At 38.7% G+C, this 15,684-nt stretch overlaps 1 protein-coding gene across 7 annotated transcripts in view; it reads right to left on the reverse strand.

Annotated features, from left to right (window-relative positions):
• RELCH (RAB11 binding and LisH domain, coiled-coil and HEAT repeat containing) overlaps positions 1–15,684 on the reverse strand; it is a 73,212-nt gene that overhangs the window by 15,755 nt on the left and 41,773 nt on the right. For all 7 annotated transcript variants that reach the window (XM_060774709.2, XM_067467528.1, XM_060774712.2 and 4 more), the window contains 10 exons: positions 15,095–15,207; positions 13,005–13,095; positions 12,448–12,519; positions 11,164–11,304; positions 10,222–10,386; positions 8,356–8,503; positions 7,136–7,292; positions 6,023–6,146; positions 3,799–3,847; positions 3,019–3,098 (listed from right to left, as the gene is read on the reverse strand). In XM_060774709.2, coding sequence (XP_060630692.2) covers positions 3,019–3,098; positions 3,799–3,847; positions 6,023–6,146; positions 7,136–7,292; positions 8,356–8,503; positions 10,222–10,386; positions 11,164–11,304; positions 12,448–12,519; positions 13,005–13,095; positions 15,095–15,207 — 1,140 coding nt within the window. The remainder of the gene's footprint in view (positions 1–3,018; positions 3,099–3,798; positions 3,848–6,022; positions 6,147–7,135; positions 7,293–8,355; positions 8,504–10,221; positions 10,387–11,163; positions 11,305–12,447; positions 12,520–13,004; positions 13,096–15,094; positions 15,208–15,684) is intronic.

Genomic DNA, 15,684 nt, shown 5'->3' on the forward strand with positions numbered 1-15,684 from the left:
TGAGGGTGGGCGACCGGGACAGAATAGGGATTCTGTTAGTGTACCGCCCACCTCGCTGCACTACGGTCTCCCTACCTGAGCTAGCGGGGGTGGTCTCGAGCCTGGCATTGGAGTCTCAACGGCTTCTTGTGCTGGGGGACTTCAATGTACATGCCGAGACTACCCTAGGAGGAGCGGCTCAGGACTTCATGTCATCCATGGCAACCATGGGGCTGTCCCAACAAGTATCTGGCCCCACCCACTGTGCGGGACACACATTAGATCTGGTTTTCTGTCAGGGATGGGAGCAAGGTGGCGGTGTTGAGGAGTTATCCACCTCTCCGTTGCCATGGACCGACCACTATCTGGTCAGATTTAGACTCACCACACCTTCCAACCTCTGCAGAGGTGGGGGACCCATTAAGATGGTCCGCCCCAGGAGGCTTATGGATCCGAACGGATTCCTGACGGCTCTTGGGGATTTTCCTGCCACCTCGGTTGGTGATTCTGTTGAAGCCCTGGTATCTCTCTGGAATGGGGAGATGACTAGGGCCATAAACACGATTGCTCCGGAACGTCCCCTCTCAAGTAGCCGAGCTAAACCAGCACCTTGGTTCAACGAGGAGCTGGCAGCGATGAAGCGAAGGAAGAGGAGACTAGAGCGCGTGTGGCGTTCGGACCCGAGCGAGTTAAATCGAACACGGTTTGTTGCCCTATTAAGGGCATATGCCGTGGCAATAAAGGCGGCAAAGAAAGCTTTCTTTGCGGCCAATATTGCGTCCGCAAAGAACCGTCCGGCGGAGTTGTTTCGAGTTGTCAGAGGGCTATTGAACCCCACCATTCCGGATGGGAACCCTGACAACTCGACGGCCCGCTGTGAAGCATTTGCTCGGTTCTTTGCGGACAAAGTCGCTTTGATCCGCTCTGGCCTGGATACCACGTTAACGGCAGTCTCTGAGGATGTAACACGAGCATCTGCTTGTCCGATTTTGATGGATTCATTTCAATTGGTGAAACCCGAGGATGTGGACAAGATACTTGGAGGAATGAGAGCTACCACATGCATCCTAGACCCCTGCCCATCCTGGCTTCTAAAGGAGGCCAGAGGGGGATTGGCCGAGTGGGTGGAGGTGGTGGTTAATGCCTCCCTTCGGGAAGGCAATATTCCAGCCAGCTTAAAACAAGCTGTAATAAAACCGCTGTTGAAAAAACCATCACTAGACCCCACTCAATTCGTCAACTATCAGCCTGTTTCCAATCTTCCCTTTTTGAGCAAAGTCCTGGAACGTGTGGTGGCCTCACAACTCCAGGTATTCTTGGTAGACACGGATTATCTGGATCCGGCACAGTCTGGCTTTAGGCCGGGACATGGTACCGAGACAGCCCTGGTCGCCTTAGTGGATGATCTCCGCAGGGAGCTCGACAGGGGGAGTGTGTCCCTGTTGGTCCTGCTGGATCTCTCAGCGGCCTTCGATACCGTCGACCACGGTATCCTTCTGGGACGCCTCGCGGGAATGGGCCTTGGTGGCACTGTTTTACAGTGGCTCAGGTCCTTCCTAGAGGGTCGTACCCAGAAGGTGTTGATAGGGGACAGCTGCTCGTCCTCACAACCATTGTCTTGTGGGGTCCCGCAGGGTTCAATAATGTCCCCCATGTTGTTTAACATCTACATGAAGCCGTTGGGAGAGATCATCCGGAGTTTCGGGGTGCGGTGTTATCTGTACGCAGATGATGTCCAACTCTGTCACTCCTTTCCACCTACTTCTAAGGAGGCTGTTCAGGTCCTAAACCGGTGCTTGGCTGCTGTGTCGGACTGGATGAGGGTGAACAAATTGAAGTTGAATCCAGACAAGACAGAGGCACTCCTGGTCAGTCGAAAGGCCGAACGGGGCATAGGGTTACAGCCTGTGTTAGACGGGGTTACACTCCCCCTGAAGACGCAGGTTCGCAGCTTGGGTGTAACCCTGGATTCATCGCTGAGCCTGGAGCCTCAGGTCTCAGCGGTGGCCAGGGGAGCATTTGCACAGCTTCGGCTCGTGCGCCAGCTGCGCCCGTACCTCGGGAAGTCGGACTTGGCCACGGTAGTCCACGCTCTGGTCACATCCCGCATAGATTACTGCAACGCGCTCTACGTGGGGCTGCCCTTGAAGACTGCCCGGAAGCTCCAGATGGTCCAGCGCGCGGCAGCCAGGTTGCTAACAGGAGCAGCTCTCAGGGAGCATACCACTCCTCTGTTGAGCCAGCTCCACTGGCTGCCAATTCCCTACCGGGCACAATTCAAGGTGCTGGCATTAGCCTACAAAGCCCTAAACGGTTCCGGCCCCACCTACCTCTCCGAACGCATCTCCTCCTATGAACCGACACGGACATTAAGATCGTCCGGGGAGGCCCTGCTCTCGGTTCCGCCTGCGTCACAGGCACGGCTGGCGGGAACGAGAGACAGGGCCTTCTCGGTGGTGGCCCCTCAGTTATGGAATGCCCTACCAAACGACATCAGACAGGCCCCTTCGTTGCTGGCATTTAGGAAGAAGCTCAAAACCTGGCTTTTTGAGCAAGCGTTTGGCTAATCAGCGCAATGGTATACAGAATGACGGTAAACTGAACATAGGAACGGCATAAGGATATGAGACTGGATCTTGTTTGCGATCGAGGCATTGTATGAATGGTTGTGTGTGTGCTATTGGATATGCTGTGTTTTAATTGTTATTGTTGTGATAATTAATATTGTGTAAACCGCATTGAGTCACCTATTATAGGTTGAGAAACGCGGTATAGAAATAAAGCAAATAAATAAATAAATAAATAATACTCAAATAATATTGCAGACTATAAATTAAGGCTATGAATGAAGTAACATGCTTGCACAATCTCTGCCATAAACCTGATGGCTGCAAATGCTTAATTTTCACTGCAATTGTTATGCAAGAATTCATCATCAAATGCAGTCTAAGTGAAACAGCAATTTTGCTGTTTTGATTTTTCCTTAAAAACTAAAATAGTCAAGTAGGTAAAAAAAAAAAGGGGGGGGGAGAAGCTTACCTGGATATAACACGTAAGTACACCTGTTGCATAGATAGGAACTGTGGCTTTTGTTAGCACTCCGTTTCCTGCTGTAGCATCTGAAATGAAAACATAAACAATTGGTCAATAAAAAGCTGTTCTTAACATGCTTGTCCAAGAATTAAGTTTACATTAGCCAAATCCAATAATATTGTAACGAAAAATAAGGCTACCTTCTTCTTTGTCCTACTTCTATTATTAATAAAATGTGGATACTATATTTTTGTTGATACAAAATAAACAAGTCTGGGTTGTACACATACACACCTTTTTCTGATTTAATCAGCTATTCCATGAAACATCATAAAATGCACACGCACTTGCTATTTTTTAGGTAAGTCTAATACTAAGATTAACATATGAAATTTTAAAGCATATTTAAACTGTGCCCATATTCCCATCCATCTACAGAAGTTTGTTTTTGTTTTTTTCATGTCAGGGGAGATTTGAGAAACTGCAAGTCACTTCTGGTGTGAGAAAACTGACAGTCTGCAAGGGCACTGTCCAGGGGATGCCTGGATGTGTCACCATCCTGTGGGAGGCTTCTCTCATGTCCCCCCCACCACATGAGAAGCTGGAGCTGATAGATGGGAGCTCACCCTGCTCCCTGGATTTGAACCGCAGACCTTAGCAGTCCTGTTGGCACAAGGGTTTAACCCATTATGCCACCATTACAGAAGTACTAAACTTGAAGACAATTTCTACTGTGCTTGACATTTGTTTAAGCCTATAATAAGAAGAAAATAACCAAAAACTCACCTATATTCTCTTCAGAAAGCCTCAAAATTTCCTGGAATTGCGGTTTTACCTAAAAAATAAAATATAAACTGAAGATATTATTTTGTACCACCTATATAATAGGAAGGTTTCAATAAAACATTTTGCATTATATAAAAGTAGTGTTTTAAAACTTCTTTAGTGCATGTGCACATCACAGTTTACAAAAAGTACTGGAAAAGTTGAAATTAAGAATGGAAAATATCATAGAAACTGGCTTCTAAATGTAGTATTTTCTATTCACCATAAGTCATAGTTTTGAGGAAAAGGTGGGGTATGAATGAGGTTAACACAATATGTTCTTGGTACCACTGAGGCTTGGTTCTAGGACTTTGTGCGCAGGGTATGGCTCTATATCAGTGTAGTGCTTGGCACACATCAAAATCAAGGTTTGCTTTTAGCCACCCCCCCCCCTTTTTTTTTTTTTTTGCTGTGGTTTATTGAATCCATGGATGCAGAAGCTATGGACAGAGAGGGCCGACTGTAATATTATGTAATTTAAAGATTAAAAAATCAATCAAATAGAACTAGATTGACCTAAGCATTACCTATACTAAGAAATGGGTGGCCATTTAAAAAATAACCTATAACCCTCCTCTAATGGTGAATGGAAAAACTCAGAAGTGAACAATTCTTATTAAACCCTGAAAAAAAGCTTTGTTTAAATGAAACCTTTAATTGCTCAGTGTATATTGAATGCAATTACTTTCTTCATGGTATTTCATACCCTTTTCCTAAAAATTGTATCACTGTCCTGTGCTGAATTGTATGGAAATTGCAACACAACTTCTATCCAATTATTTTTAAATAATTTGTGATATTTCTATACCGCCCTTCTCAACCCCGAAGGGGACTCAGGGTGGTTCACAATGTTGGCAACAATTCAGTGCCATCAATAAAACAGTATAAAACATTAAACGTTATTAAACACATCATGTGAAATAACATCACCTATCACACAGAGACATAACCATTGCCTGTAAACAGTCCTGGGTCATTGCACTTTCAATTTTCACTTTAACTTTAAATATTTCTATGATGGACTGAATGCTTGGTTCCACAGCCAGGTCTTTAGTTGTATCATAAAGGTAAGGAGGGAGGGGGCCAACCTGATCTCACTTGGGAGGGAGTTCCACATCCATGGGGCTAACACTGAGAAAGCCATGTCCCTCGTCCCCACCAGTCACACCTGTGAGGCCGGTGGGGCCGAGAGCAGGACCTCCCCAGAAGAACTTAATCTACGAACTGGGTCATTGAGGGAGATACGGTTGGTCAGGTAAGTTGGACCGGAGCCGTTTAAGGTTTTATAGGCTAAAGCCAGCACTTTGAATTGTGCTCAGTAGCTAATAGGCAGCCAATGGAGTTGCCATAACAGGGAGGTTGAATGCTCCCTGTGCGACGTCCCAGTTAACAAAATGGCTGCAGAGCGCTGGACTATTTGCACTTCCAAACAGTCTTCGAAGGCAACCCCATGAAGAGCATGTTGCAGTAGTTTAAACAGGATGTAACAAGAGCGTGGACTACCGTGGCCAAGTCAGACTTCCCAAAGTACGGGCGCAGTTGGCACACCTGGGGTTCCAGGCTCAGCGATGAGTCCAGGAGGACTCCCACTCCCAAACTGCAAATTAGTCTCTATTTCAGAACTCCCAATTTCAAGATATGGGGGAGATCAGTACCTAATAAAAAAGCTAACAGTTAGTTACATGTGAGATTACGGGACTTTGAGAACTTTTAAAACTTGTGGTTGGCCACAAACCACTCTTGGTCTAGACTTGAAATACGGTTCATTGAAACTATGGGTAAGCACTCCATTTATCAAGCTAGACAGAAAGGCCGGGGTTCTTTCCTTTTTGCAGATGAATATGATGGGAGAAATCCCTATTGCCTCTATTCTTATCTAAAGTTTTGAACCATTCATTATGTGCTTTAATAAACTATGAAGGACAGCACTAGTCGAAACAGTTGATGCCTCAGCTTCGATTAATATGTATTAGAGTTGGAGCCCCCGAAAATAAGTAAAATAGCAGCATAAAGATAAATCAGTTTAAAACCATACAACTATGATACATTTCAGTTCAGTTGATCTATGCTAGTTTTATTCCTAAAAATACCCACACAAAACTGTTTGTACATTTTGATCATAGCCTGGAGAGGCAGAGCCACAAAAATATTTGACTATCCTATTTACACACATAAACAGTTTTACCTTTGTATTTGTGAAAATTTTTCCAAATGTTCTGCAAAGTCTCCAGAAAAACCTTGAGAATTCATGTACGCAGGCTGTTGAAGCTACATTGATTTTGCTAACTATTTCTATGAGCTGTGGCAACCTGAAAAATCAAATTTCAAATTAAAGGTAAGTCACTCTTCATTTAGTCATTTCCCTGAATGCTCTAATATTTTGCTTTAGTTATCCGGCACAATACCTTACTTTGGATAACAGGATACATATACAGTGATACCATGACTTATAAGTTTAATTTGTTCTGTGACTGAGCTCTTAACTCAAATTGCTCTTATGTCAAATAAAAATATTCAATTGAAATGAATTATAATACTATTAATCTGTTCCAGCCCCCCAAAAACCACACCACATTTTGTCATGTGTTTTTAAATAAGAAAAAATGTACTTTATAAATGACTAATAATGTATAAAAAGAATAATACATAATAAAAGAGAATGTAAAGAAATATACTGAATTTATTAAGTGTAGAGTATGTATTTTCCTTCAAGACTTCATTTAATCTTCTTCTTCACTGACATTTGCCTTTTTTCACCACACTTGCTTTCACTTGCAGAGCATTTTAATAAAAACCTGTCCATGGAGGTTTGTTTCATCCTCCCTTTCAAAATGTTTCTAAAATGAGTGAGGAAATGATAAATTAGACTGACAGATATCTGTATAGCCTGCCTATTTTAATCAGGATAGAAGTTTAACTCATGATAGACTCCTGGCCCTTTACCTTTCTTACAATCCCCCCAAACCCTGGGATTGCATAAATAACAGCAAGGATAAGAGCAAGGAGCTTTCCTGGCTGCTCCCTTAAAGCCTTGCTTAAGATGGCAGGAGGCATACTCTCGCGGCAGCTCATAACTCAAATCTTGGCTTGTGTGTCAAAGCAAAAAGTCGACCGAGCGATATCTCAAAAAACTTGTAAGTTAGTTGTGCTGTGCCTCCACAGTGACCTCCTCTATTTTCTTACCTAGTTAGGAAGGTTTAGCCTGTATTTTAAATAGCTATTGTGGGAGGGATCAAAAGTTAAGCCCCTTCCCTTTAAGACATTTATCAAGTGGAAAAACCAAAAAAAGACAACTCACAATTGATTGACGACCCATAACAGGGTATCCCAGCCTGTGGTGCCCTCATGCTCCAACTGGTAATCATACAGATGCAACAAGACAGCCAGCTGCTCACGGCTTCCAATTATTGTGGCCACATCTTGAAGAGGTGATACAGGCCTTGGAAATCTCGTCACTAGCGGCACACAGCAACAACCATGATCAAAACCAATAACCCTCATCTTGGTCTAATCCAATACAGTTTAAAAAGTGAAACCATCAATCTAAGTTCCTGTAAGAACTTTCACCTAAAAAGTAACCAGAAAAGCTAAAAAGGAGATTACTCGAAGTCTGTTTACTGGAAGGCCAAAGATTTATAGATTTACTCTCAAAAACAGCGACAAGACTACAATGGTTTAAGTACTAACGCTGTTTCTAAACCTAAATTCCTACCTAGGTAATGATTTTACAAACACATAAACACTTTCATATTTTACCTTCAAAATGAAATTACCACAACTACAGGAATTTGCAAAGGAAGAAGAGTGTTTTGGAACAAAGAGCCAGTACACAGTTTGAGGCAGTTTCCCTTGAAGTCATCAAATACTCACCTAAAATGTACATCCTGTTAGGCTTCTAACTTTCTAAAGCAGTGGTTCTCAACCTGTGGGTCCCCAGATGTTTTGGCCTTCAACTCCCAGAAATCCTAACAGCTGGTAAACTGGCTGGGATTTCTGGGAGTTGTAGGCCAAATCATTTGGGGACCCACAGGTTGAGAACCACTGTTCTAAAGCCTTCTGGGCTACTACGAATATTGCATACTACCTTTTGTGGATTATTACAAAAATGAATGCAAGATCATTCATTGTAAGGTCTGAACTTATGTTTTAGTATGTAGAGATACACATTACAACTACTTGCTGTCAAATGAAGGGGACCGATTAATGCGCTTCTGAGTAAATTTTGCAGAAGACAGTAGAGAGAGAACAGAAAACATTGAGGCAGAAAATATGAGCAGCAAACATATATTCCAGCTGATACAACCCAATTAATAGTAAATACAGCTAAGGTTTAGAGTGATGGTAATGCTGGGAATAAATTTCAAAAAGAATGCTTACACTAGTCTCCATACTACACAGAAAGCAAGACAGGTGAATTGACTTTTACTGCACACTGTCTCTATTTAATTTTGAAAAAATATATCTGAATAATATTTACACTTTTAAATAGAGCTTCATAGACAAGAAAGAAGTAGATACCTTCAATGGGTGGGACTTCACCCTGTAGCTTTGCTTTGTTTGTGAATGGTGCATCTTGCAGCACCAGTGCAAAAAGTGAAGGAATCAAGGACTGCAGAGCAGAAAGATACATATGCAGTTTGTGTTCATCTAGTCCATGTTCACCTTCCTGAAAGACAAATACAAAATCAAGCCAAAATCTTGATCCTTCTTTATCAACATATATGTCTATTCAATATATATATGTCTCTCTTTACCAGTGGTTTTCAATCTTTTTTTGACCAGGGACCACTTGACCAGAGACCACTTTGACCAGGGACCACTCTCCAACACTAGTACCAAAAGACTTACGAACCAGTTTCTGGTCAACTTTAGATTTGGTTTGGTTATTTGGGGTGCTGATTCAGAAAACCGCATTGGATAGACCACATCAGCTCTAGTTTCTGATACAGAACATATGCCATCCAGTAGTCTAATATGAATCACAAGGATTCTGATGTAGCCTCCCATTCAGAAACCATCAAGGCTTAAACTCTTCAGCTTTAGCAAGGTTGCTGCAAGGCTTGTGTCCACTGGTACTTCCATTAATTTTATAGTATCACCCCCACCCCCCAGTTCTACAACTAGCTACTAATTTTAAAACATGATAAAGTTTATAAGTTATCAAAGTTTCTTATTTACTACAGAAGGAGGCACTATCTGACTGTTATTTAAATTATAAGAACTTGAAACAAAAAATGACTTAGAAATATGCCATGTATGTACATCCTTTTCTGTCCGACAAGTTCCTATATTATGATGGATAAAAACTTCCCCACAGTTGTAAAATGCCAGTGCATTGAGGCTAAATTAGTTACTTCACACTGATGGAAGTATTTTAGGTTTCTAGTTCTTAAATTCTTAAATTCTTAAATTAGACCAAATGATCTAATTTTTAAAGTTGTACAGTATTTTAGGTTTCTAAGGAACTAGAAACCTTAAATACTTCCATCAGTTTGAAGTAACATTGTAGTTAGGACACAGAAGTGATTGTATGGCAACATAACTACTTAATATAAATACTACATATAAGCCGACCTGAATATAAACCGAGGCATCTAATTTTACCACATAAAACTGGGTAAACATATTGACTCAGGTATCAGCTGAGGGTGGGAAATGCAGTGGCTACTGGTAAATTTCAAAATAAAAATAGATACCAATAAATTACATTAATAGAGGCATCAGTAGGTTACATTTTTTTGAATATTGACATAAAATTGTAATTTAAGACTGTCCAACTCTGATTAAACCATTATTCTAACCTTCTTCAACATAAATGTGTTTACGTATCCTTCCAATAATAATAAAAAGAATAAAATAATAAATGTAATAATAATAATAAAATAATAAAAATAAAATAATAATAGTAAAATAATAGTAAAATAAGTAACTTTGAGTCGAGAATAAGCCAAAAAAAAAAAAAAAAGGCTGAAAAACCCAGCTTATACTCGAGTATATATGGTATATATTATGAGCAATGGCATATACAATTGTTTGCATTATTGTTATGGTTATTACTGTCATCATCTGCAATTTATATAGCAATATCAGTATACATGGCACTTTACACAGAAGATTTACCACTGTTAACTTGAGAATTCTCTGCTCTCAGGATTACACTTTAATTTATATATGACACAAAAAGAAAAAGGAATGGCAGTTGCCCTAAGTGAGAACTCTAAGATATATCGTATGATATGAAATGCAAGTCCAAGATAATTGCTCTGCATGTTAAAAATTCTCATGTTACCAAAAAAAAAAAATCAATACAATAACCTCATTTACAAGCAAAGTGTCCTTGTTTATCCCAAATACACTAAAACCTGTATACTTTGAGATACTCACCCTGAGTAGTTTTTCAATTTTACTAAGCAATGTAGGTATAAGATGTAATTGCAGATTTCCCAGTTCTGTAGTCCAGGCAGCATAGGCAGGTAAAAACACCTGGTGAGTTGCACTAACAACCCGTTCTGAAGGATCACCCAAAGCTGAAAGTAGTAGCTCAAAACCCTGGTGATACAAAAAGGAACCGTTTCAGAGTGAACTATTTACTTAGGTTAAGTATTCTAGGACCTCCATCCCACTATAAGAAAAATTGGTGTGAATCTGATGAAACAGTATCTGCAATAAAATCTGGCAAAGGGTCACGAAACTACATTAGAAGAAGTGGCTTCATATTTTGCTATAATGTTTTTGTGATAAAGGACAACATGATCTGCAGAGCTGTTTTTGAATTGAGGAAAAGAAGGAATAGGAAAAAAAACCCTGTTGTTTAGAAACTCTACATAATTTTGAAGTAATGTGAGTAATTACTTCTTCTATGGTTAGAATTGAACTCCTTGCGATGACATGAAAGAATAAGAGTCACTAGAAATATTTTGGTTTGTACTTTCTCTTGCTTCACAGAAAACAAACTTTTAAATGGTTAATATACAGCCATTTTTAAGCTTCAAGATGTCAGCAAGAAAAGTAAGTTAACATATTTTTAAAATTTAAGTTAGCATGACCAAAGTTGGCTGAACAAGAAAAACTAGACAATTTATTACACATTTGGATGGGTACCCATGATATTTATTAAAATAGAAGACAATTATAAGAGAAAAAAGCCAGGCTTTGTTCACTATCTTATGTATTTTCTATTAGTTAAGACACCTAACTTATCTCAGAGAATATTCACTTCCCCAACCCTTCTTCCTACAGCTTTTATTGAAAAGTTGTCAAGCTATCCTTAGTTCATTCAAAGTCACATGACCTAACATTGATCACATGTATGATCACCTACAATACCTGTTGATACTTGTCTGGATCATCAATATATCCCATGATGATACCAAGGCTTTTGATCACAGCTTCTCGTACCAAATCTGCCTTGTCTTCCATAAGCATCTGTTGTAGCATGGAAAGTACCAATGAACTACGAATCTCTTTCTGAAAGAGAAAGAGAAAAATAATATTTGACGTTTTAAAATTATTTAGAACTGGAAGCATTAATGATGCACACATTAATGATGCACACACTGATACGAACTTTAAAGGAATTAATTTGTAAGGCAGGAGTTCCAGCTGACCAAAAAGTTATACGTCAGTTTATTAATGAACAAAAGTAAACTGTTTTAGGCCCAGAGATTAAAAAATATATACAAGTAATTGAAGTGGTGGACCTGTCCAATACTCCATTGATTTAGATTATGGATATTCTGAAAAGTGTTTGTTTGGATGTTTTCTTTCTTTCCTTTTTTTTTTTTTTTAAATGCAATTCATGTCTTTACTGCTCAAGAAATGGTTCCACCATTATTGATTTTTTTAAAAATACTGGTGATACATGCAGATAAATGTTGAACAATTTCTTCCCTTTTTAGCTGTTTCCAGAGTTTTTTTTTTCTGTAAGAAGATACTGGTTTTTACAATAAAGTATATGTGAAATTTGTTTCCAAATGGTACCAAATGTTAGGGAAAACTACCCTAAAATATAGCAGAGCCTCCAAAAACAAACAGGATACAAACATTGAGCATCAGCTCATTAGTGAGCAGAGCATGAAATGCTGTGTGATTGATGTAAAGAATTAAGAACTTAGGCAGACAAAGATGCGGAGTCCAATCTTAAAAATCACAAAAGGTTTATTTACAATAATAAATAATAACTGCATTTCTTAATAATGAAGAACTGGGTTTGAGCTACTCTAACACCCATCTCTTCTAAGGTGCAAGAGAGGGAAAAGGCACCAATCACTACATCGCTCCTGACACACAAGCAGAGAAAGATCTCAGAGGCACGTAGCACATACTAAGATGCAAGAAACAGAAGTCAGATTTTAAAAAGGCTTGCCGTAGAAAAGTATCCATTCTACACAACCAATCAGAATGAGAGCAGTTTTTGTAAAATCTATTTGTGTAGTAGTTCGAAGTGTTTTAAGACTTTGTTCTAGAACAATTGTCTCCAATGGCACATCACAAAAATGATCAAGTAAATCTACTGGTACAAAGATGTTTCTGTGGAGCTAACTTATTCTTTGGATCCTGGCCATTTAAAAAGGTCATGGAGAGTAATGACTGCAAACAATGTACACTTACAGGTAAATAAGGTGCTAATGCTCCACAGGATTCTGCTACTAACAGTCGTCTCTCTGGATATTTGTGATTGATCTATGGAAAAGAAAAATCTTTAAAAAATAGCAGTTACTTCTTTTACTTTTTTGTTAATTTTTTCATGCATTTCTCTGTATTTCCCAATTGATCAATAGTAAATCCTATATTAAGAAAAACAGACCAAGAAGTTACTATTTTGCCACAGTCTTCCACTCACAGTTACATTAAGAAAACAACTGTTTTCAGACAAGGGCTGTGTCAAAGACCTAGCATTGAATGTTAGCCAACACACAATGATGTTAAATATTTTCAGAATATTCTTGCAAGCCTATAATTATTAGTGCTGGCCACTATTTGACTTAATGAGTCCTAGCAGATTTAATATATCCCTAACCATCATAACAAAGAACTATTAAGTAATATGTTTGTGTTGATTGTACTGCTGGTACTTGTAACACATTACTTCGAAGTCAATAATCAGCAAAAAATGAACAAACAAAAACCCCTCAAACCCCACCCCCCAAAAGGCTGGATGCTATTACCTGCTCCCAACATTGTGGTAAGAGTTCTGCTTCTACACGTGTTGGTCCAACATGTCGAGCAAATGCTACACACCCAGTAAGAATCATCTGCCTAAAAACAAAATTGAGAACAAAACAATGCATGTAATATATTAGAAGGGGGCATGCTTATGCAACCAACACCTGATAAGAGACAGAAAATACCATTCTGTAAATGGCATCAGAGAGATACTGCTAAAGTTTACTGCCAATCCAAATATGAAACACGATATTTCAGACATGATAATTTCTTTTATAAAGGATATTTCTTCATACTGAAATGCAGTTATCTACTGTATAACATACATGGCATTAGATTTTGTTTAAAACTTTTAGGCTCACACTGTACACTGACGTCCTTACTCTTTTAAAAAAACTATATTATTGTGTTGTTGGTAGCTATAAGCTCTACAGCAGAGCTTTCCAAATATTTCATGTTGATGGCATACTTTTTAAACATTGACCATTTTGTGACACAGGATTCCATTTTACTGGCAAACGGGGGTTTAAACCAACCTCTTATAAGAGATACGGACCCACACACAAATTGTAGTAACAAAATGTAGAGGACACAACATATTTAGAGGTTTCTCATGCTTTACACAACTGCCACTGACATACTAATGTGTCACAACACATACTTTGGAAAGCTCTGCACTAGAGAAAGGCACAAACTTTGGTTTATATTGCTAACTTCTTCAGCTTTGTCAGAAAATCCCTGCATATTTGAACTATTAAATATACGAATGATTTTATTGATTAGCTAATTGGCCTTATCAAAACAGACAGTGCAAACACAACATACAACATAGATCTAGTCCTCTTAAAAAAGAAATATACAAGTATTTGTCAGCTTGAAACCAATGTTAAATATAACATTTTAGGTTTGAGATCTTTCAGTTTAGATATCACTGTAGAATGAGGAGATAATGGAATATTAATAGCTGAATTCCTGAGGCCAGTTTGCTGGTCCAATGAATGAATGAATGAAACTTTATTTATACCCCACCTTATCTCCCTGAGGGGACTGAGGATGGCTTACAACAAAATACACAATGGCAAACATTCAATGCCAACAGTGTATATCAAAAATCACATAAAAAACAACTCAATAAATAAGTCATGATTAGAACATTCTTTTTTAAAACACATTTTTATAGAGGAATCTAGGTCTTAATTCAAATATACAAGACTGATTGTAGAAGATATGCAAATAGAAGCCTGTTCACACAGGTGGGCTTTCCTGCCCATCTTTTTCACTGAAATCCTTCAAGCAATTGAAAAGCCTCCCTTGATACCACAGTACCCTTAGAAAAGGCCTGGGATGTGCGGGAGAAAATTGGAGATGGGGAAGCACAAATAAATGCACACTAGCTTTCAATTATGGAGAAAACAGAAAGACTGGAAAATGAAAAAATGGCAGTATACTCAGGCGCGGTAAGAACATCCTCCATAATTCAGAAGGATATCTACCACTATTGTTGCTGCCTACTAGCAACAGTCACATGCTCTCTCGACAACAGTTTCATCTCCGCCATCGTCATGTATAATTTTAATCTAAAATAGAAAATATGATGCAACCATTGCTAGTTGCTCTCTATGGCTACTCTCTTTTTAGCACCACTCCTACAATATATGGTTAAAGAGAATGAACAAAAAATGGGAATAATTACTGGTGATTTGTAGAGCTATATTGTTCTTACTGGAGTAGACATGGACAAAAAGAAAACAACTGGAAAACAAATATCTCTATGAATTGAAAGGGAGAGAAAGAAAACATAATCTACAACATTTAATAATAATAATAATAATAATAATAATAATAAACTTTATTTATAATCCGTCCTCTCTCCCCAAAGGGATTCAGGGCGGTTTACAAAATAATAAAAATGACAAACATTCAATGCCCTAAAACAGATAACATATAAACAGTAGTCAAAGCAAGGAAAACATGGGATAAAATAAACTCAATATAACATATAAACAACCAAAACAAGGGTTAAACTAAATAAACATAAGTACAAAGAGTCAAACTAATTATTAAAAGCATAATATAATATATAGTTACACACCTTTGCTCATCATCTGGTCTTTTGATCAAGTTGAATAGTATATGTAATAGCTGATCTCTTTCTTTGGGTTCAGGATGGAGGCAAGCTGTACACAATATGAGTGGTATCAATTCCTAAAACGTGTGAGTAGGATGAAAAGGTGAAAAGCTATCAAACAATGGTCAAAATATTGGGAAACATTTAAAACTGTAAAGAAAAATAAAATAGGAAAATTTAGTGAACACAATTTGTGTCTTGATTTTTATTATGAAAACACAAAAGGCTGCGTTTATTTGTAAGTTTCCAGCAGCAAAACAAGGCCATGTTGTAATTGTTTCATTATTTATACATTTCTTTGCTGAAATTGAAGAAAAGAAATTGGTTTAAGTTTCAACACAAAGTGAAAGCAAAGCAAGGATGGCATATCTTAAGAAATGTTTATTACTGTCACAGTTGTTGTGTGCTTTGAAGTACTCAATGACAATTGTTGAAAAGATTTTCTTAATACTATTATTCCTGCCAGAGAGGTCTGGACTAATTTACAACCTGACTAAATTCAAGTCCTGGATTTTATCTGCTTCCTACCTTCACACTATACACTGTGCCCACAA

Source organism: Anolis sagrei, chromosome 4 (assembly GCF_037176765.1).
Source record: "Anolis sagrei isolate rAnoSag1 chromosome 4, rAnoSag1.mat, whole genome shotgun sequence".
Classification (NCBI taxonomy): domain Eukaryota; kingdom Metazoa; phylum Chordata; class Lepidosauria; order Squamata; family Dactyloidae; genus Anolis; species Anolis sagrei.